General features: G+C 46.6%; 1 protein-coding gene across 2 annotated transcripts in view; it reads right to left on the bottom strand.

The window, feature by feature from the left end:
* Positions 1–20,753: 20,753 nt before the first annotated feature.
* Positions 20,754–22,313, bottom strand: part of LOC144124489 (uncharacterized) — a 1,136,493-nt gene continuing 1,134,933 nt past the window's right edge. For both annotated transcript variants that reach the window (XM_077657186.1, XM_077657185.1), the window contains one exon: positions 20,754–21,036. In XM_077657186.1, coding sequence (XP_077513312.1) covers positions 20,811–21,036 — 226 coding nt within the window. In that variant the 3' untranslated portion in view covers positions 20,754–20,810. The remainder of the gene's footprint in view (positions 21,037–22,313) is intronic.

The following is a 22,313-nucleotide window of genomic DNA, read 5'->3' on the forward strand; positions in this document are numbered from 1 at the left end:
AAACTTATATTCAACACGCTTTGAAAGATTTAGCGAGAAACTTGTGAGTGTTATTGGTCTGTAACTACCAGGAGAGGTTGGCGTATTTCCGGTTTTCAGGAATGACAGAAAAACTGCTATTTTCTAAGCTTCGGGTGTTTTTCCAGACTCCCATAGTTTGTTAGAGAATTCTAGAAGAGCCTCTATAGAACCTTTGGGGAAGTGGGCAAGCATTTCATAATGTATTTTATCGGGGCCGGGTGCTGTCTGCCGTGGGACAAACTATGGGTTTCTTGCAGTACGTGTAATTAAGCTATTGTAAGGCTCATTTGTGCTGCTACCTGTTGGAGGTCTTTCTTTCCCGAATGCCTTTTTTATTTTAAGAATGCGTCTTTAGTGCGAGGAACTAGGCACTGTAGAGAAATGCTGCCATAGTTTGTCTGCCGGTTCGCCTATACTTGTTTGTGTACTAGGCACTGTCAGGAAAGGAATTGTGAATGGGAGAAGTTACCATTAAGTTTATGAATATGCTTCCACATAAGGTTCTCGTGCGTTGAGTACTTGCGAAAAATTTCTCAGGCTTTATTTTTTGCAGCTCTTTCGCTTCACTAAATTTTTTGCTATAGCAAACCTTGTGGTTTCATCGAATCACTCCGGAGGACTCAGGAATATCTAGGCGTGCCGCAGTAATTTTGTAGGTAGTAAAATTTCTTTTAGTTCATGAACACAGTCGTCACTCAAAAATATCTTCTCTAGAGAGGCCTTTTCCTAAACAGCGCTCGGTCAGCTATGCAGGGCTACCGACTATGTGGTTTATTTCGGATGATTGACGGTGGTGATGATAAGCTGGACTGTACTCGAAAGTAAATAGTTCTGAAATAAAGCTGGCGGATTGGTCTGATTGGTAGAAATAAGCGAAGCTGGTTCAATTTTGCAGTACTATTGTGCTATAGTGCACTTTACGAGCCGAATATGCGGTGTCCAAAGGAGATTTTCGTGCAATTGTATACCTAAAATTTTGATTTCTGTAATACGCTCCAAAGTCGAGCCTAAAATTTTTGAGTTTAGTGGAAGGAGTCGGTCTGTTTCTAGAAACGAATATGACATATTTTGTTTCACTACCGTTGACGCGAAATTGATTAGCCGCAAGCCATGAGACAGACTCTTCGGCTTTATTGCAACTGATTATTTCAATCAGTGATTGCAATTCGACAAATTGTGCGCAAAAAAGAAAATGGTGATGTCGGGCTCGTAAAGGATCATTTCTAAATGGCATGGATACAATCTCATTATTGCAGACAAGAATTAGCATAGAACTCAAAGTACAGCCTTGTGGCAATGTTTTATGTAATTCAGATTTAATAACGTTAACAGTGGCATACTGTTGGCGCTCCGTCCTGTCTACCTTGTCTTTTTGTGTCGTCTTTCTGTGCGCATAAAAGAAGTCTGAGTATGAACCAACTAGCCCCACAACGTATATTACTGGAATACTGGGAAAGGTCCAAGAGGTAACTTTGTAATAGTTAAAAAGAAATGCTTCTTATTTCATTCCACGTGAGTTTGTTGATATCAATGTCATCTTTAATTGAATAGAACGCTTTGCTGAAGTGTAAGAACACGCCCAATATGTCGATCCTATTCTCTTTGCTCTGGATGAGTGGTTCTTTGATAGCAAGTAAAGCTGATTGAATGGATTTCTGTTCCTGAAGCCCACATTAAATGCTACGTAATAGGTTAGTTTCTGAAGCTGACTAGTAATTTCAGAGGTAATAATCCTTTCAAATCCGCTTAGAAAACCATGGAAGAACTGAAATCGGACTGTAATTATCGAGCTCGTACACCGAGCAGGCTTTGAGCGCACAACCACCTTCGCTGTTTTCATTCCGTGAGAAAAAATGCCGGTTGTTAATGCAAGATTTGGTGTGTGGAAAAGCATGTCAAAAAAAAAATCAGAAATTTTATTTATTGAAGCTCCTCTGGCTAGCAGCTGTTCCTTCAATTTCATATATGACTCGAGATTTTTGCGATAGTTGTTAGACATTAAAAAAACATATCTTCTAGCCTTTGCTCTAAGTATGTCTCAAAATGTCCAGGTTCAGCTCCAGCAAATTTTCCAGAAGTTAAAAACTGCTGGTTCATTTCACTGCGGGAAGCCGCCGCGGTGGGTCAGTTGTTATGACGCTCGGCTTCTGACCAGAAAGACGCGGGTCCGATCCCGGCCGCGTCGGTCGAATTGCGATCGAGGCGACATCCTACAGGCCCCTGCACTGTGCGATGTCAGCGCACGTTAAAAAACCTCAGGCGGTCGAAATTATGCCCGGCCCTCAACTACGGCGTCCCCCATAGCCCGAGTCGGTTAGGGGCGTCAAATCCCTTAAACTATTTAGGACCTGCCCTTCTATTTTCATTGCAACCGGTATAAGTGCTTGCGATTTTTGAAGTTCCTTTACAGAACACGTTGTTTTTTGCGGGTCGTATATTTCTGGAGACATTCGATTGTAATGAATTCGAACATTTTTAAAGCGTAACCCATGTTATACCTAACTTCTTGTAGACTTCTAGGTTTGACCGACCTCTGGTTTTTAAAAATATGCTAAACAAATTGTTTAGGGGCATTTACGAGCTTTAGTATATCAAGCACAATGCAAAGTATTTTACGCTTTCATGCATTTAGTTATTTTTGGAAAAACGGGACTGTAAAACATCATGGAATCGCAGCGCTCGCAGACAAGGACACGGAGAGAACAGACACATTTTATGTGTGTGTTCTCTCTGTGTCCTTGTCTGCCAGCGCTGCGATTCCATGATGTTCGACAAATACCAACTAGCCCAGCAACATACCGTGCGCAATTGTAAAATTCTGTAATTTTTTCTTCTGAACATATTGCGTAAAATATTAGGGTCTGTTTGGCAAAGAAACTCATTCAAATTCCATTTGAAGCCAAGTTTCTGAAGAGTTCAATTTTTCCTCTTTTATGACTTACACTGTAGTATCTGAGACTTTAGGTGTTGTGTTTGTTCGGGCGATCTTTGAATACAACAGGCGCTGGGGCACTTCTCCGCAGTTTGTTAGGCAGTTTGATAGTGGCAGTGGCAGCGGCGAGCGACGGACGTGGGCTTTGACAAGTTCTTGTGCATTTTTCCCAGGAATCAGCTGCTGTCGTGCCTTGCGTCACAAAAACTGTGCATCGTAATCTTCATCGACTGGCTACGCCCTCCTTTAACCGCAGTTTGGCAGTGGCAGTGGCGAGCGACGGACGTGGGCTTTGACAAGTTCTTGTGCATTTTTCCCAGGAATCAGCTGCTGTCGTGCCTTGCGTCACAAAAACTGTGCATCGTAATCTTCATCGACTGGCTACGCCCTCCTTTAACCGCAGTTTTGCAGTGGCAGTGGCGAGCGACGGACGTGGGCTTTGACAAGTTCTTGTGCATTTTTCCCAGGAATCAGCTGCTGTCGTGCCTTGCGTCACAAAAACTGTGCATCGTAATCTTCATCGACTGGCTACGCCCTCCTTTAACCGCAGTTTGGCAGTGGCAGTGGCGAGCGACGGACGTGGGCTTTGACAAGTTCTTGTGCATTTTTCCCAGGAATCAGCTGCTGTCGAGCCTTGCGTCACAAAAACTGTGCATCGTAATCTTCATCGACTGGCTACGCCCTCCTTTAACCGCAGTTTGGCAGTGGCAGTGGCGAGCGACGGACGTGGGCTTTGACAAGTTCTTGTGCATTTTTCCCAGGAATCAGCTGCTGTCGTGCCTTGCGTCACAAAAACTGTGCATCGTAATCTTCATCGACTGGCTACGCCCTCCTTTAACCGCAGTTTGGCAGTGGCAGTGGCGAGCGACGGACCTGGGCTTTGACAAGTTCTTGTGAATTTTTCCCAGGTTGGTTCGTGTCCTGCTGCCATCACTTGACATTGAAAGTTCCAGGATATTCTGTTTTGACGCTGCATCAGCGCACGGAATCTAACGACCGTTACATGCTTTTCTTGGACACCCAGAAATTAGCGGCTGTCGGGCCTTGCGTCACAAACACTGTGCATCGTAATCTTCATCTACTGGCTACGTACCCCTTTAACATCAGTTTGGCAGTGGCAGTGGCGGGCGACGGATGTAGGCTTTGACAAGTTCTTGTGCATTTTTCCCAGGTTTGTGGTACTTTTCCACATTTTCCTTCGCTGCGTACGCTCAAACCGGTGCTGCTGCCAAGCTCGCTAGTTTTTTGTTTGTTGTTGTCTTTTTTTTCTCTTGCGAAGTGTACAGTACTCATTGTCATGAGTGATTAAGAACCGGAAATTTGTTCGGCCTGCAATCGTGAGATTGAAGTTGCTGACAACCTGATTAAGTGTAAGCAATGTATGCACCCCTATCACGCCGAAAATTGCTCTTGCTTAACTTCGAAGACCAGGAGTGGGAACTACCACAAAAATTTTGTCCGACGTGCAAAAAAACAGCTGCTTCCCGCAGTGGCGCGGCAAGTGAAATGGGCACGTGCCAGGACTTTAATGTAGCCGCAGCTTTCGCTGAACGGAGTCGTAAGCTCGACTCCCTTTTGCCATTTAAAGAACAGGTCGACAACATTGAACAGTCCATTCAAACCATGTCTGACCATTTTGACGACATTCTAAGCCGTCTTAACAACCAGGAGAAAGAAATCGGGCAGATCAAGAAAAGGCTTCAACATGTAGAGAACGTAAATTGTGCCGAAGAGGTACGTCAGCTGCACGCTGATATAAATGAACTTAAGTTTCGCAGCAGAAAAACGAATTTGGAGATACATGGCGTTCCGGTAACTGAGCAGGAAAGTCTACTAAAAGTAAATGATATAACTAAACTCGTTGACTTGTCAGAGGTTGATGACTGTGAGGTTGAAGTTTGTCATAGGCTCCCATCCAAACCAAGTAAAGTGCCCGCTATACTAGTGAGGTTTGGAAGGCAAGCACTCAAAGATAAGTGGATGGCAAAGAGAGCCTTGCTCAGAGAGAAGAACAGCAATCTGTACATGTGCAATAACCTGACGCACCGTACAAAGCTTCTGCTCTCAGCAACCAAAGAATGGGCTAAAAGCAGTAGCTACCGCTTTACCTGGTGCTCCAATGGTAAATTGCTCATCCGCAGAAAGGAAGGTGACTCCGCACAGGTAGTCACCGACGCACGTGACTTAGCTAGGTTTGTCATTAACTGATAACCACCTGTTCACTGCAATAGCGCGCCACTAGCACTGTCATGGCTACAAGCGCACGTTATCTTTCACTCAGTGCTATAAGGAACACGCTGCTCCCACAGTGGTTATCTTCTGTGCTGAAATGTTTCCATCTCAATGTGCGATCGTTAAAGAACAAACTAGTTGAGTTTCAAATTCTGTTGCAAAGCTTCGGATTCTCCTTTGATTTTGTTATGATTTCAGAATCGTGGCTTTATACAGATAACTTCCAGTTGCAGTCATTTTCAACGTTTTCCCTTAACCCCGACCGTCGTCGTGGTGGAGGAGTCTGTATTCTTGTTAATAACCGAATTGAGTATAGATTGGTGGAAGATCTATGTCACATGTCTCCAGATGTGGAAGTTGTTTCTGCAATAACCAATAATACTGTGTTTTATAGACCACCGAGTGGTGATATCTGTGTTTTCTTTGAGTATATAGAGTCCTTTTTTCCTTTTTATGTGAACATAGATACAAGTTAGTCTAGCGGCGAGTTTAAGATAGACATGCTATCGAATGCTGCAAACAGTGTCAATTTCAACATAATTCTGCGCAGCTTCGGCAAGGCAGTTACTATCAAAGACCCGACTCGCGTAACCTCGAGCTCAGAAACTCTACTTGATTTATTTATCACCAATATCGATGCTTCTTCACTACCCTCCAGGGCACGGCGGAGGTGTTGGAACCATGCGGTTAACAAATCCGTTCCTGTGTTTTGTCCAGGCCGAGTTTTTCGTGAACGTGGAACCCACATCACAGGGGGCGTACTACGACAGCCCTGGAAATTGGACCGACCATCGTGTTTCCGGCGCGATTTCTTCATCGGAATGCATCGCGAAGACCAAAGTGATAGGACTGCGCAACTGGACACCACTACTGCCTGCGCATCGCACGCCACCATCGACTACGTCACCAGTCACAGCGCATAAAAGAGAAGCTTCTGCCCGGTTCGCGACCAGTGGGCACGGCGGAGGCGTTGGAACCATGCGGTTAACAAATCCGTTCCTGTTTTTTGTCCAGGCCGTGTTTTTCGTGAACGTGGAACCCACATCACAGGGGGCGTACTACGACAGCCCTGGAAATTGGACCGACCATCGTGTTTCCGGCGCGATTTCTTCATCGGAATGCATCGCGAATACCAAAGTGATAGGACTGCGCAACTGGACACCACTACTGCCTGCGCATCGCACGCCACCATCGACTACGTCACCAGTCACAGCGCATAAAAGAGAAGCTTCTGCCCGGTTCGCGACCAGTGGGCACGGCGGAGGCGTTGGAACCATGCGGTTAACAAATCCACTCCTGTTTTTTGTCCAGGTAAGAGACAAACAGCCTGTTTACTCTTACCGCAGTGACAATGTGTGCCTACTGCTTTTGCCGTGCCCACGGTCGTTAGTTACGTTCTTTACAGCAATGTATCATTGTTTTGTTGACGTGCTTGCTATGTGTGGTGACGTAGAACCAAACCCAGGTCCTTCTACACAGGAAATGCTGCAAACAATAATGGAAGATCTTAAACAGCTGAAACAAAATACAAGCTCTACTAACACCACACTGTCTGCTATCGAAAAGAAGCTAGACGATATTTCCGCAACGGTTACTGACTACACCTCTAAAGTAGAATCACTAGAAAAAACTGTCGACAGTCTACTTATGAAAGTAGACGACCTAGAAAATAGAAGCAGGCAGAACAACCTAATTGTGTTTGGCGTTAAGGAAACCGAGGACGAAACGCCCCAAGACCTTGAGAACACGGTCTGCAAGGATGTTCTTCTGAACCGGTTGAAAATTTCGGATGTGGCTATTGAACGTATCCACAGAATAGGAAAGCCGGCTGAGGACAAATGCAGACCGGTTATCTTTAAGCTAGTTGACGGGAGGGTCAAGGAGAGAATTCTCAAAAGCTGTAAAAATCTGAAAAACACAGGCTATAGTATATCCGAGGACTTCTCCCCTCGCGTTCAATCAATACGAAAGAAGCTTTGGGAAAGTGCGAAAGAGCAAAGATTGAAAGAAGAGAAGGTCATGCTCAAGTTTTACAAAATTAAAATAAATGGCAAACTGTATCGATGGGACGACGCCTGCAATGAAAGAGTTCCCTGCGCTTCAAAGTGATGGTCTGTTTCCAAACCCGTGTCCGCACGGAGTAACACACAGAGCTCAGGAGCACTAAGAGCACAGCCATCTTTGAATTCCTTTTCAATGCTTAATATTAATACTAGAAGCATAGTAAATAAATTCGACGAACTTGAAAGCCTCCTCTTCACACACGATCCTGACGCCGCTGTTCTAACAGAAACGTGGCTTCATGATGCAATTCCGAATGATGCAGTTATCACATCCGAGCAATACGAAATCGTTCGTCGCGACCGCACTTCAAGAGGGGGCGGTGTCGCTATTTTGATAAAGAACGGCATCGACTATACGCTGATACCGCATCACACCAACACTGAAATGGTCTGTGTTGTTCTCCGTCTTTTTCAGCTTAGTCTTTTAATATGTGTTATTTATCGACCACCGAATGCTGATACTTCTGTACTGGACAACTTGCACTACTTTTCAAATGAACATACAAAGCGCTATAGCCATGTTATCGTATGCGGCGATTTTAACTTGCCAAACATCAACTGGGATTCTCTGTGCGCTCAAACTTTGTGTGCTAACTCGGATGCTTTGCTCAGCATAGCTTTTAATTATAACTTAAACCAGGTTGTTCAGAAACCTACGCGCATTACAGCAAATACGAGTTCTCTTCTTGATCTGGTATTTATATCAGACCCTATTAGTCAATTGGGCTTTTCGACAGATGTCTTTCCCGGAATATCAGACCATGAAGCGGTGCTCTTTAAAAGCGAATTGATGCGACGAGTAATTGTTCATCAGGAAGGAAAAGCGTTTCGCGACTTTAACAATGCTCAAGATGAAAGCGTTCTAGATCAGCTTGAACTGACGTATGAATCCTTTGCTAAAAAATACACTGATGGGCGTACAAGTGTGAACGACTTGTGGTTTGAATTCAAAAGTACGGTTCATCAATGTATCAACAAGTACGTGCCGCTTAAACATAAGAAGCTGAAAATGGCGTGTCCCTGTATAACACGCGAGATCATACAGTTAAAACGTCGCGTGAAGCGCTTATCAAGGTCAAGCAATAAAGTTGGTGGTGCTTTGCCGGCTCTTCGGGCTGAACTGCGTTCAAAAATAAAATCTTCACGGTACCACTTTTTTAATGTCAAGATGCACAATTTTCTAAAAACTGACCCCGAAAAGTTCTGGAGGCATCTGTCACAGAAAAAAGACCCGGTTAACAAACTTCTCCTTAACAGCACAGTTGTTACCGACTCCCTCTGCTTAGCGACTGCCTTCAATGAGCACTTTTCTGTATTCCTGAGTAACAGCAACTCAGTCTCCGAATCTCGAACTAGCCATTTCAATCTGCCAGACCTAATTATTAACGAGGAGGGTATTGTTTCGGCTCTATTGCAGTTGAACACAAAAAAAATCCTCTGGACCAGACGATATTCCTAACGCTTTTCTGTACAGATATGCTGAGTGGTGCGCTAAATACCTTTTCATTATTTTTACTGAAAGTCTCAGGACAGGAGAAATTCCAAACGATTGGAAAACAGCAAAGGTGATACCCATTCACAAATCAGGAGACAAGCTTTGCGTGAAGAATTACAGGCCAATTTCTTTGTTATGTACGTCCAGTAAGGTGTTAGAACATTTTATTTTCAAGCACATAAGTTCATTCCTAGAGGGAAGCGGTTTTTTTATTGAAAGCCAGCACGGGTTTCGGCAAGGCTTGTCGACAGTGACGCAGCTTATTCATATCAGAAATGAAATTATGATGTCACTAGACAATAATGAACAGGTAGATTTAATTTTCATTGACTTCGAAAAAGCGTTTGACCGGGTATCGCATGGCAATCTTTTGTTAAAAATAAGGTGGTGGTTAAATAATCGGCAAGTAGTACAATGGTTAGATTCCTACCTTACACAGCGGCATCAGTTTGTCCAGATATCTGAATCTCACTCCACAAAAGCGCCGGTACTTTCAGGAGTTCCCCAGGGCTCAGTCCTTGGGCCGCTTCTCTTCCTTATTTATTTGAACGACCTGTCCTTCAACTCACACATACGCTGTCGGTTCTTCGCCGACGACTGTGTTATATACCATAGTATAACATCAGTCGAAGACCAGACACTCCTAGCCGAATACTTAACAGCAGTTTCCAGCTGGTGTTGTACTTGGCAAATGGGTATAAATAGTTCAAAATGCGGAAAAATGACAGTAACACGAAAGAAACAACCGCTCCAATGCACATACAAAATCAATGGCCTTCCGATCAGCTCAGTGACTCAGGTGAAATATCTTGGGGTAACCATGACATCCAACCTGAACAGGAGCGTCCACATCAAGTCCATTGTCTCAGCAGCGTCCAAAAAACTTCGATTATTAAAGCACCGCCTAAATCATTGCACGAGCAAAACTAAACTGACAGCATACACATCACTTGTGCGTCCAGTGCTCGAATACGCCGACGCTGTATGGGATCCGCACACAAAAACGGATATAAAAAATCTTGAAGGCGTCCAGAGGAAAGCACTCCGGTTTATTTACCACGCTTATGGTCGGCAGGTCTCGGTGTCTGATTTGCTCAACAGATCTGGGCTTCCCACTCTTGAATCCCGTCGCAAGTAGCACCGACTAAAAATGTTGTTCAATATCATACATAATAAAAAAAAACTGAATTTTCAGAGTTACATGCAATACAACACAACACGCCCCACCCGTAACAAACACGAAAGGACTATCTTGATGCCACGATGCCGAACAAAAGCATATTCTTGTTCCTTCTTTCCACGCACCATTTCCGAATGGAACCGACTGCCAAGCGATATCACCAACCTGGTATCTTCAGAATCCTTCTTGTCTGCAGTTTCGGCTCATGTACCGCAGTAGCGTGTCTAGTACACAGTGTATTTCGGTTTCCTTGTTTTTATTCTGTTCACTTAGTCGGTTTGACGTCGGATGATTTGCCTGTACTTTTTTTTTTGCTTCCCGTTGGTCTTATTGAATTTTGTCCTCGTACTGTAATCGCCCTTTGTCGCTGTTATTTAGTTGTTACCACTTTGTAATTTTTTTCCTTTGTGCACTCCTGCCTTGACCGCCAAAGGGCAGTCGGCAGTATTTATGAAATAAATAAATAAATAACTTGCTGTGATCTAAGCGACCACATGGGAATCTATCTATTATGTCAAACTGTTAAACCCAAACTTAAAAGGAGATTGAATCTCTATTCCAAGATACACCAGCAGCCTCCCTTGATGCATTCCTCGCGGAGATGTGCCTTGTACAATGGGACGACGTATATAACCAAAAGAACGCGAACGAATGATATCAAGCTTTGTAAAAAAGTTTAACGCCATATATCACAAGTATTTTCCTCTTAAAAGCAAACGAAAGGGCAGGAAAGTGCGGAAGCCGCGGATATCACCAGAGTTATTCGCGCGCATCAGAGAAGAATAAACTGTACAATTCCTTAGTTACATCAAAAAATGTTTCCATTCTGAAAGAATTAAATACAGAAATAAGCTAAACAGTGATATACGGAATGCAAGGAGACGTTACTATGAAAATTACTTTCGTACAGTTGATCGTCCTGACATACTTTGCAAAAAGCTGCATTCTCTTGATGGCAAGTACATCAACGCAGCAGTCGACAAGGTCACTATTGATGGAAAGGACTATACAGACAACAACTTAGCTGAACCATTAAACACTCATTTCACGCAATACGTTGAACCTGTCTCTGAATGGCACCATCGACTTTCACAAAATGTCCTGCTACCCTTTTTCTTGCACCTGTTGATGAAAGAGATTATAGTGTAAGACTGGACACGGGCTTTCGAATCTTCAGAGGCTGGCGCTCAACGAAGAAGACGACGAGAAGCGCCGAACACTGCGAAGCTCGAGCGCCGAACACTCCGAAGCACGAGCGCCGAACACTCCGAAGCTCGAGCGCCGAACGCTCGGTCGCTCGTGCGTGCTCTGGACTGAACGCGGTCTCCGTTCTGTGCCCGGACGGTTCGGCTGGTTGTTTGTGACGCTGTGCTTATTACTGTGCTGTTCTCTTATTACTGTTCTGTGCTGTGGTGTGCTGTGTGTGCTGTAGTAGTAGTGTGCTGCATTCTTATTACAAGTGGTGGAGGTGCCAACGATCCCTCACCCTGGAGCTTCGCACCCGCGCATTGACTACCACCTCTGCAATGCCTGAGACCGTCACCCAAACCGCTTCACCGCTTCCGTCAGCTGTCTTCTGTTCCGGCGCCGAGCGGCAGCGTGACCCGACCATCTTCAGCGTCGCAGATGACACGGGTGTGGAGGATTGGTTGGCCTCCTATGAACGCGTAAGCGCATACTTGCTTTTCCCTCCTCCTCTTTATCTATCTATCTACAACAAGTGGGTCGATAGCGTCAAGCTCACCACGTTATCTTTTATCTGAGCGGCGTAGCCAATCTCTGGTTTCGAAACCACGAGGCTGACATCTCAAGCTGGGCAGCTCTAAAAACCAGTCTGATAGAAGTCTTTGGCCGTCTCGCAGTGCGAAAGCTTCGCGCCGAGCAACGCTTGCGAAGTCGGGCCCAGCAAACCGGTGAAAACTTCACCAGTTATATAGAAGATGTCGTCGACCACTGCAAGCGTGTCAACCCTTCTGTGAGCGAGGCCGACAAGATCAGACACATTATGAAAGGTATTGAGGATGATGCCTTCCAGATGCTCGTCGCCAAAGATCCCCAGACTGTCTCGGGTGTCATCGGCTACTGCCAAAGCTTCGATGAGCGGCGCAAACAACGCCTTTCTACCCGGCGTGCAGGCTTTCAGGAGGCCGCACTATGCAGCTTGGCTCTGCCAGGGGACGGTGCTCTGGACCAACAGTCGCTCCTCCAGAGCATCCAGCAGTTTGTACGTGAGGAAGTCGCACGCCAGCTATCTTTGTCTACCTGCCCGCCTGCGCAACCGCTCACTCCCAACCTACAGCGTGTTATCAAGGAGTAGGTCGCTGAAGTTCTTCCACCTCCTTCTCAGCCACCCCTGATCGCGGCTCCTCTTACGTACGCCTATGCCGTGGTGCGGTCGCGGCCCTCACCGGCTGCCCCTGTCTACAGGCCACCTACCCGGCAGTTAGAACCCCAGCGACCTGCAGCCCCACCTTACCGTCCGGTTGCCCGCCCCCGATCCCAGCCGCAGCCACTCAACCCCTGGCGCACACAAGACAACCGCCCTATTTGCTACGCCTGTGGCGTCGCTGGTCACGTGGCTCGTTTGTGTCGCAGTCGTGACCACCGTCCCTACGATTATAGGCGTGAGCCCACGTACGACCTTCCGCCGTCGTCCTCGCCTGCGTCACACTTGCCGCCTCCGGATTCTTCTTCTCCTAGTTACCATCCCCGCTCGCCGTCTCCTGGCCATCGTTCCCGTTCCCCTATGCTCCGTCGCCAATCCACTGTCCACGCGGAAAACTAACCACCGCAGTTCCGGAGGCAAGAACTGCGTCACCAGCTGCTCACGCAAGACCTGTTTCTGCGCCTGCCAATATTATTACCGTTTTCGTTGGAGTCGTCATCGAAGCACTTGTTGACACTGCCGCAGCCGTTTCGGTTCTCAGTCACACCCTCTGTCGCAGACTCAAAAAAGTGACGACGCCCCTTCCTCCCGTTTCTTCCTGACGGCCAGCGCTCAGGACATTCGACCGTTAGCCGCCTGCACCGCCCGCTTGCTCATCGGGAACGTTCCCTACACAATCGAGTTCTTCGTCCTAGGCGGCTCCTCTCACGACGTTATCCTTGGCTGGGACTTCTCTCCTCACATCACGCCGTTATTGATTGCGCCCGTGCTCAGCTTGACTTGTCGCCCTACAGTGACGCCCCCTTGGACGTAACCGGTGCTGCTGCCGCTACTGTGGTCGTCTCAGAGGACACAGACATTCCACCTTTCTCTTCAGTGCTGGTGCCTCTTTCTTGTGCTGCGCTCTCAGATGCAACTGCGACTTATACCCCCTCTTTATGATGCGCTGACCAGAAGTCTGTTTTGCTGCCTCATGCTGTCCTGACAATTGTTCGTGGCTCCAGCGCTATTTATGTGGCCAACCCGTTCTCCTGCCGTACCACTTTACTCCGTGGCCAATCGCTTGGTAGCGTTGCCGTTCTCGGTCCCGCCACCGCATACCCCCTCGTAGATAGCGCGGCCGGCCTTCACGTCAGCGCCATTACGCCTGTTCCCATCACGAATCAGTCGTCTGTAGATATTTTTCCCCGTTCCGTCGACGCCGCCCTGACGTCTACCCAACGAGACCAGCTTGTAGCCGTTCTGCGGCGTTTCCAAGCTTCGTTTAACTACCAGCAACCTTCCTTTGGTCGCACCACCACCGTTACCCACTGTATTGACACTGGAACCCATGCCCCTTTGCGCCAACGTCCATACCGCGTGTCAGCCGCTGTGCGCAGCATCACTGACGCCCCGGTGACCGACATGCTCCAGAGTCACGTGATACAACCGTCGCACCATCGTGATACAACCCGTGGGCATCGCCAGTGGTTCTGGGCAAGAAAAAAGACTGTTCCATCCGTTTCTGCGTGGACTACCGTCGTCTGAATAAGATTACACGCAAGGACGTTTACCCTCTCCCCCGTATCGACGATGCCCTTGACTGCCTGCAGGGCTCTGAGTTCTTTTCTTCATTGGACTTGCGCTCCGGTTACTGGCTGGTGCCGATGGCGGAGGCCGATCGCCCAAAAACAGCATTGGTCACACCCGACGGGCTCTATGAATTTAATGTCATGCATTTCGGCCTGTGCAATGCACCCGCCACATTCGAGCGCATGATGGACAACATACTCCGAGGGCTTAAATGGCACACATGCGTTTGTTACCTAGACGACGTTGTAGTCTTTTCCCCGGACTTTCCGTCTCACCTCCAGCGCCTCGAGACTGATCTTCACTGCCTGGGCACGCTGGCCTCCAACTTAATTTGAAAAAGTGCCGCTTCAGAGCTCGGCAGCTCACCATTCTCGTTAATGTCGTATCGAAGGATGGCGTTCTCCCGGACCCGGCCAAGTTGCGAGCTGTGGCCAAATTTTGAAAGCCCACTTCTGTAAAAGACCTCCGCTGCTTCGTCGGCCTCTGCTCCTACTTCCGCCGCTTTGTCCGCAATTTTGCCACTATCGTCGACCCCCTGAACAAGCTCCTTTCCACCCACGACCTTTCGGCCTGGTCGCCAGCCTGTGATAAAGCGTTTACGACACTCCGTCGCCTCCTCACCACTCCACCTATTCTGCGTCACTTCGACCCTCGTTCTCCGACGGAACTCCACACCGATGCCAGCGGCGTCGGCCTCGGTGCCGTACTCGCTCAACGCAACAAACGCTTTGACGAATACGTTGTCGCTTACTAGCCGGACACTCACAGAAGCTGAAGCCAACTATTCTGTCACCGAGAAGAGTGTTTAGCCATCCTTTGGGCGATCGTCAAATTTCGCCCCTACCTGTATGGGCGCCCTTTTGACGTTGTCACCGATCACCACGCCCTCTGCTGGCTGTCGTCTTTGAAAGATCCCTCTGGCCGACTGGCGCGATGGGCTCTGCGACTCCAAGAGTACGACATTCGCGTTATCTATCGTTCCGGCCGCAAGCATGCCGATGCTGATGCCCTCTCACGTTCCCCTGTACCATCTGAGGCAGAGCCTTGTATATCCGCCCTGTCTTCTTTGAAGTTGGAGTTTGCTGATATGGCTTCCGAGCAACGCAAAGACCCGTGGAGCACTTGCCTTTTTGATCTCCTATCTGGTCAATCGTCTCGACCTCCTTCACGTGCTCTCCGTCGTCAATCCCACCATTTCGCCATCCGAGACGAGCTCCTTTACCGCCGCAACTATCTCCCTGATGGTCGCAAGTGGCTTCTCGTCATTCCGACACATCTGCGCTTCTTCATTTGCTCTTCCTACCACGATGATCCCCAGTGTGCCCATGCCGGATTCTTGAATACTTTCACCCGTCGACGACAGCGGTACTACTGGCGTGGGATGGCCCGTTACGACCGCCAGTTCGTTCAGTCCTGCACCACATGCCAGCGAAAAAAACATCCACCTCGCCGACCCGCCGCTCCTATGCAGCCGCTGCCTTGCCCAGTACAGCCATTCGAGCGTGTTGGCATCGACCTCAACGGCCCTCTTCCCAGCACATCAACCGGGAACCGCTGGATCATCGTTGCCATCGACCACCTTACACGTTACGCTGAAACATCGCCTTTACCATCCGCTACAGCCCACGAAATATCATCCTTCATTCTCCATCGCATCATTCTTCGCCATGGTGCGCCCAAAGAGCTGCTCAGTGATAGAGGTCCGGCCTTCCTCTCAGAAGTTGTAGAAGCTCTCCTTCAGGAGTGCAGTGTTCACCACACCAGTTCCGCCTACCATCCCCAGACAAATGGCATGGTCGAGCGTTTTAATCGCACCCTCGGCGACATGCTGGCCATGTATGTTGCTTCCGACCATTGTAACTGGGACCGCGTTCTCCCTTTGTCACATACGCTTATAACTCCGCTGCTCAAGCCACCACCGGATTCTCTCCGTACTTTCTCCTGTACGGTCGTGAGTCTTCTTGCACAATGGACACCATTCTACCTTACCGCCCTGATGTTCCGAATTTACAACTCTTTCTCAAGCCGCAACTTATGGCGAAGAATGCCTACAGCTTGCCCGGTCCTTCACTTCTCACGCCCAGCAGCAGCAGAAAAGCACCCTTGATCCCCCTGCACTTCCTCCCGCTTACCTTCCTGACTTTTTGGTCTGGCTCTGGGTACCTTCCTCAGGTCCCGGCCTTTCCTGCAAACTTGTTAGCAAATACCAGGGACCCTACCGTATTCTTCAGCAGACATCCCCCGTCAATTACCTCATCGAACCCCTTACGCCATCCCCTGATCATAGCCGCCGAGGCCGCGAAATTGTCCACACGACACGCCTCAAACCTTACTACGACCCTGCCGTCGTCACATTGCCCTAGGCCGCCAGGATGGCGTTCTTTCGCCCGGGGGGAATTGTAAGACTGGACACGGGCTTTAGAATCTTCAGAGGCTGGCGCTCAACGAAGAAGACGGCGAGAAGCGCCGAACACTGCGAAGCTCGAGCGCCGAACACTCCGAAGATCGAGCGCCGAACGCTCGGTCGCTCGTGCGTGCTATGGACTGAACGCGGTCTCCTTTCTGTGCCTGGACGGGGCGGCTGGTTGTTCGTGACGCTGTGCTTAGTACTGTGCTGTGCTCTTATTGCTGTGCAGTGCTGTGGTGTGCTGTGTGCGCTGCATTAGTAGTGTGCTGTGTTCTTATTACAATAGATATATTTCACGAATTATCAAACTCCACCTCTTGTGATGTTAACAACGTACAGATTCGTCCTGCCAAACATATCATTGAATGTATCTCTGTCCCTCTAGCTTATATATATATAACTTATGCTTAGAAACAGCAACTTTTCACTCAGATATGCAGGTAGCAAAGGTGTCTGTCGTTTACAAAAAGGGTAACAAGAATGATTTCGGTAATTATTGGCCAATCAGTATTCTTCCCTTTTTTCTGAGTGCCTGGAAAAAATTATTTTAATACGAATAGAAAAACTTCTGCAATCTGAGAACATAATTACTTGTTCACAGCACTGATTTAGACAGAATAAATTAACAGAACTCGCCCTTCTTCACCAGAAGGAATCTATATTAGAACACTTTGAAAGCAGAATGTTAGTATTGGGTATTTTTATCGACTTTACTAAGTCTTTCGACAGAATTAACCGTTAATATATTTTCGAAAAGCTAGAATTATATGGGATACGAGGAAAAGCATTGCTTCTTATGAATGATAAAAACAATATGTCCAGATTAGTAACTTTAAATCATCACAACGTTCAGTTAGTACCGGTGTCCCTCAAGGCAGTATCCTTGGTCCTCTGCTGTTTAATCTATATATTAATTATATTGTTACTACTGACATTTCGCCCGCTTTATGATTTATGCAGATGATACTACAATCCCCATACCTGGTGATACTTGCAATGATCTAAGCATGCATGCTAATCGAATTCCGGAAAAACTAGCAGAATGGTCAGATATGAATTCCCTCTCAATAAACATGACAAAAACTAAAGCTGTAGTTTTCCGTCCGAAGAATGAAACTTGTAGCACAGAAATAGGTTTGCTTTACAAATCGCAATTAAGTGAAACATTAAAATAATTTAAATCGTTGGATGTTTATCTTCAAGAAAACATGCAATGGGATGACCATGTTAATTACGTCATGCTGTAGGCATCTAAGGTTGTGGGCTTCCTATCGCGTCACAGAAACATTTTACCGAAAAAATTCAAACTTGCCTTATATAATTCTTTATTCTGCTCTCACCTAAATTACAGTACATTACTATGGTCGACAACAACACATTCTAATATAGAAAGGATATTGGTGCTTCAAAAAAAAATCCCTTCGTATAGTCTATGACTTACCCAGCAGACACACAACCCAGAATCTGATAACTACCCTCGGCATCATTACAGTACTAAATCTTTATGCTTATAGACTGTTGCGCCTATATAAAGTTGAGAAAAAACGACGTATCGACACCATTTTCTCCCTGGCCCGTTTGCATCAGTCTGATTCGCCCTATCCGCACCGCCATAAACAGTGGGTTTTACCATTTACAAGAACCAACTATGGCCGTCAGATGGTTAATTATCATTTACCGTTCACGCTAAACAAGCTAATTGAAGCTAACGTTAGCTTTCCCTATATTACTCTCTCCTCTCTGCTAAATATTCTTGTTCATCTCAGTTACCACTAATACATCAAACGTTTTGTATGATGGACCTTCTACTCTTATTTGTTGTTTGATGCTTAGTCGCCTATTTTATTTCGTTTTTTATAATTCCTTGTATTTCGGTTTGAATGCGCACACTATGGTGTTTATTTTCTTGACTGTATACTATTGTATATTGAAGCTGACTGTTATGCTAAAAAAAATTGTTTCTCGTCCCTGTCACTGCCACCTGAAAAGGAGGTGAGAACTCTGTCAAGCGGAATGCCGCTTTTTTTCTCCCCTCCTTCATCAAATTGTATTTGATCTGATGGAAGTAAACCTATTATTATTATTACTATTATTATTATTATTATTATTATTATTATTATTATTATTATAAATCACCAGCGCCCCATCAGAGCTTGAAATACGGGTAGGCACATTAACATTATAACAAGGCGTGTCAAGACATGTCGAGAAAATCAATTCTTGCGGGTAACGGTTACAAACGTGTTGGTATTACAATTGCCCATAATGACAACCAGTTTCATTTCAGAGCGAAGGATATATAGCATATTATCAAGGGAACAATAAAATTCCTGTAGAGATGCAGAGTGGGGCTGAATCCCAAAAATCAATGCAAAAGCGCTTTTTTTTGGTACAGAGCGATTCACAATGAGAATTGAACATCTATACTCTTATATAGTCTGATATGAAATAATGTTTTAAACAACCAGGGCGATTCCAGCGCCTTTCTTCGTTTTTATAGACAACATTTCGCACTTGCATTCTTTGAAGTGGCCAATGCCAGCAATGTCTACATACCAGGATTCGTTGAATGCCAATGCGTGGAAACTGTGCTTTAAGGAAGATACGAAACTATTCAATTCCGTATTCATATCCTTTAAGCTACGCACGTTCACGTGATAAAACGAAAAAAAACCGACTGTTTTCTTTTAACAGATTTCAAGACCGCAAAAAAAGTAGAATTATAATAAACGCAGTCACGTGTTACGCCTGGCATCCCATGTAACTGTGTACTCCAAGAGCGAGGAAAGGAAAGCTGTCAGTCAATTTTATTGGGACAACTTTCGTCTCCTATGCGAATGGCGTTGAAGAGTTGAGCCTTTTGCCCGTTTTTCTGCCTCATAATGGCAGAGTTGTTTTATTTAGCTTTCTTGGTTTCCCACCACAGTAGCCGCTTATTCAATGGTGTCAAGTTATCAACCAAGCACATGTCTAAGGCGTCAGTCATTAGGGTTGGCAGACACTGCATGCATTTTTCATTTACATATGGGTTGATACTCTAGATTCTTTCTCTCGTCGAGATCTAGCAGGACGCAGAGCTTCAAGATCACCGTTAGAGATCTGTGGAAGCTCGAGTTTCTTGGCCAGGCCATTCCACTTCCAGTCAACCAGATCAGGCCAGTTAACCAGATTTTCATGAGCCTCTGCTGTCACACAATACAGTTCCATATTTTCGCGTCTACTATGCTGGTGCAATTCATTGAGCTGCTTTTTAAGTTGCTTCGTGTCGTGTGCATTTTCCAATTCAATAGCCTCAACTTGAAACTGGAAGAAAACAACGTCTCAGCAATGCGTGTCAACCTTACTTTTAGCATGGTATCATGCTTGTCAGAGATTATTTGCAATGATTCTTTAATGTCACCGACCTTATCAAATATCTGTGCAAGAGCGCTGACCTTGGCCACCATAGGAAGGTATGAAGCGAAATTTTAAATAAATCCTATTAAGTCTGCGTTAAACGTTAAATCCTTGCTTTTGGCCGCATGAGTTCCTTCTTGACTCTTGGTCTGGGGAGCCACTTTGCCGTTTTTGAGTTGTTTCACAGATTGTACAATTTCAAACAGACTTTAACACCTCTCTTTTGCAACATGGATGACGTCGCACCAGAGTATCTGCTTAGGTGGTACGAATAGTGACAAGAAAAACATGACCTAAAAACACGCTGTCTCCATGTGTCGGGTTGTGATATGCCATGCAGCCTGTCTTCTTTCTGCGATCCATCGCAGATGAAACTCCGTGCCGCGGCCGCAGTGGGCATAAATAAAGACGTTACTAATTTTATCAAGGAAGTGACACGCTACCATCCTACGAAGGATAGCAGATGTTGTTTAAAGTTTTACGCAGAGAATCGTGTGTATTGCGTAATTTTTGCCCTCTTGTGTATGCATTTTGCTCTTAGATTACAGCTGCGCGTAGGTGTGATTATGTACCGTGCGAACAAAAATACCCCTGAAAGTGTGCGCCTGTCCTCTTTCTACCTTTGTCCAGTGTTGTATGAAAAATGATCGTTACCAGCTCGCCTTTGCCGCCCCGCGCCTCTTCCTCTTCTTGATGTCCACCACGCGCTGGAAAGGCTGAGCGTGCACCATAGTCGCGAGGCACGCGGCATAGCCTGGAGTTCCCGCGTGCAGAAGCGAAGACGGAGCAGAGTCCGGGCGCTGCCTACACTACAGCTCCCTACATCGGCGGGGTTGCCTGTATAGGCGGTTTCTTGAATCCATTTTGATGCAGATCAGGCTCTGGTCGTCCACATGCACTGCACACTGGCAATATGAGCTGGAGTAGATACATTTCAAAAGATGTCTCAGAAGTCAGCTCCAGCCTGCGTTGCGCTTGGTGTACGGGACTTGCAACAGGAAGGAATAATATGGGCATCTCCTCGGGGGAATGCCTGAGCGCGTATGGTAAGGTGCAAGGCCGCGGCTTATGAATGGGAGTATTTATTTGCAGTACTTTGTGACAAGGAGAGAGGCCTCATGCGGCCCTAGAAGGGCAGCCGTAGTGCCAGCGCCGCCGCGACGGCGACGGGCAGCGTCAGGAATGCAGCCACACGGCCGCCGGCACTGCTGCTGCGTGCGGCGGCGACGCTGCAGTCGGCGGTGCTCAGAAGAGCGCTCACCAAGTTCCGGGTGCCCTGGAGATCAGGCCGCTCTCCACAGGCGCCGCCGAGCGTGCCGTCCAGGCAGCGAATCATTTTGACTTCGATGTCTCTGCGGGTGCGAGATGTATGCAGTCAACTGCGCGACACAGGTGTGGTAACAAGGCGCCAAAACTTAAAGTGATACATTGCATATCACAATTTCCATAATTCCGTATCTCTCTGTAACGCTCGTATGGAACCCACATGGGACACGGAGCCCATAAAGACGACATGGAAAACACATATATAAAGTGCTGCATAGGTTCCTAGGAAAGGTTGTCAATAAGTAGCGAGAAGCTGACCGCCGCGCGTACGACATTTGCTTCTTAACAGTCTCAGTTGGAGGTTGCATTGGTAACCTACTTATAAATTTAGCAGGTCGGCACCGTCTACGGTTACATTTGCTTTTAATTCTTGCAGTGCACTTGCCTTATCTAGGTGCTACAGAACGCATTTTTAACCACGCGAGCAAGGTTAGGCAAAACGTGGCGAACGACAGAAACCGTTGGTGACACAAATGTTGTCGGCACTTTGTTTGTAAAGGCCGGTTCGGAGATTTTACACGTAAAAATAGCACAAGCTTTATATGGACTCCATTTGAACACGCACATAATAAGAAAATGATGAGGAAACAATGTGGACAGAATAATGACACGCAATGGAATATAAACTGAAAGCATATGGATTTCCAGATATTTTTGCGCAATATATATGAACTCTGGTCACCCAGTATTCTACACACATGAGGCGCACATTTGTAATGTGCATAGGCAAAGAGCAGAAATGATAGCCGCGCTGCCGGGTTCCTTGCCATGCGACACCCTGTGGCTCTTCTCGATACGCTTCCGATGGTATCTTCCCCTTATCTTCATTTTCTTCACAGTAGAAAACACGTTAAATTTCCTCACCATATTCTGTCTATGGGCACAGCTATATTCGGCTGAAGGAGCTCTCGCCGCGCAGGAACCATGCTGGCCGGTGACGATTTGTGCAGTCCACCGAATTCTTAAAAATGGTACTTCATTTCTGATATCATTATGAGTTATGCATGGCGTCCATCACAATTTATTAACAAACGCCACATATCTTGTGTTCTTGCATGAGGAGGCTATCACATATTTTTTTATATATTTTTTACTGCGATAGTGCTGCCGCGGCGGCTAAGTGGTTATGGTGCTTGGCTGCTGACCCGAAAGACGCGGGTTCGATCCCGGCCGCGGCGGTCGAATTTCGATGGAGGCGAAATTCTAGAGGCCCGTGTACTGTGCGATGTCAGTGCACGTTAAAGAACCCCAGGTGGTCGAAATTTCCTGAGTCCTTCACAACGGCGTCCCTCATTGCCTGAGT

Source organism: Amblyomma americanum, chromosome 3 (genome assembly GCF_052857255.1).
Source record: "Amblyomma americanum isolate KBUSLIRL-KWMA chromosome 3, ASM5285725v1, whole genome shotgun sequence".
In the NCBI taxonomy this organism is placed as follows: domain Eukaryota; kingdom Metazoa; phylum Arthropoda; class Arachnida; order Ixodida; family Ixodidae; genus Amblyomma; species Amblyomma americanum.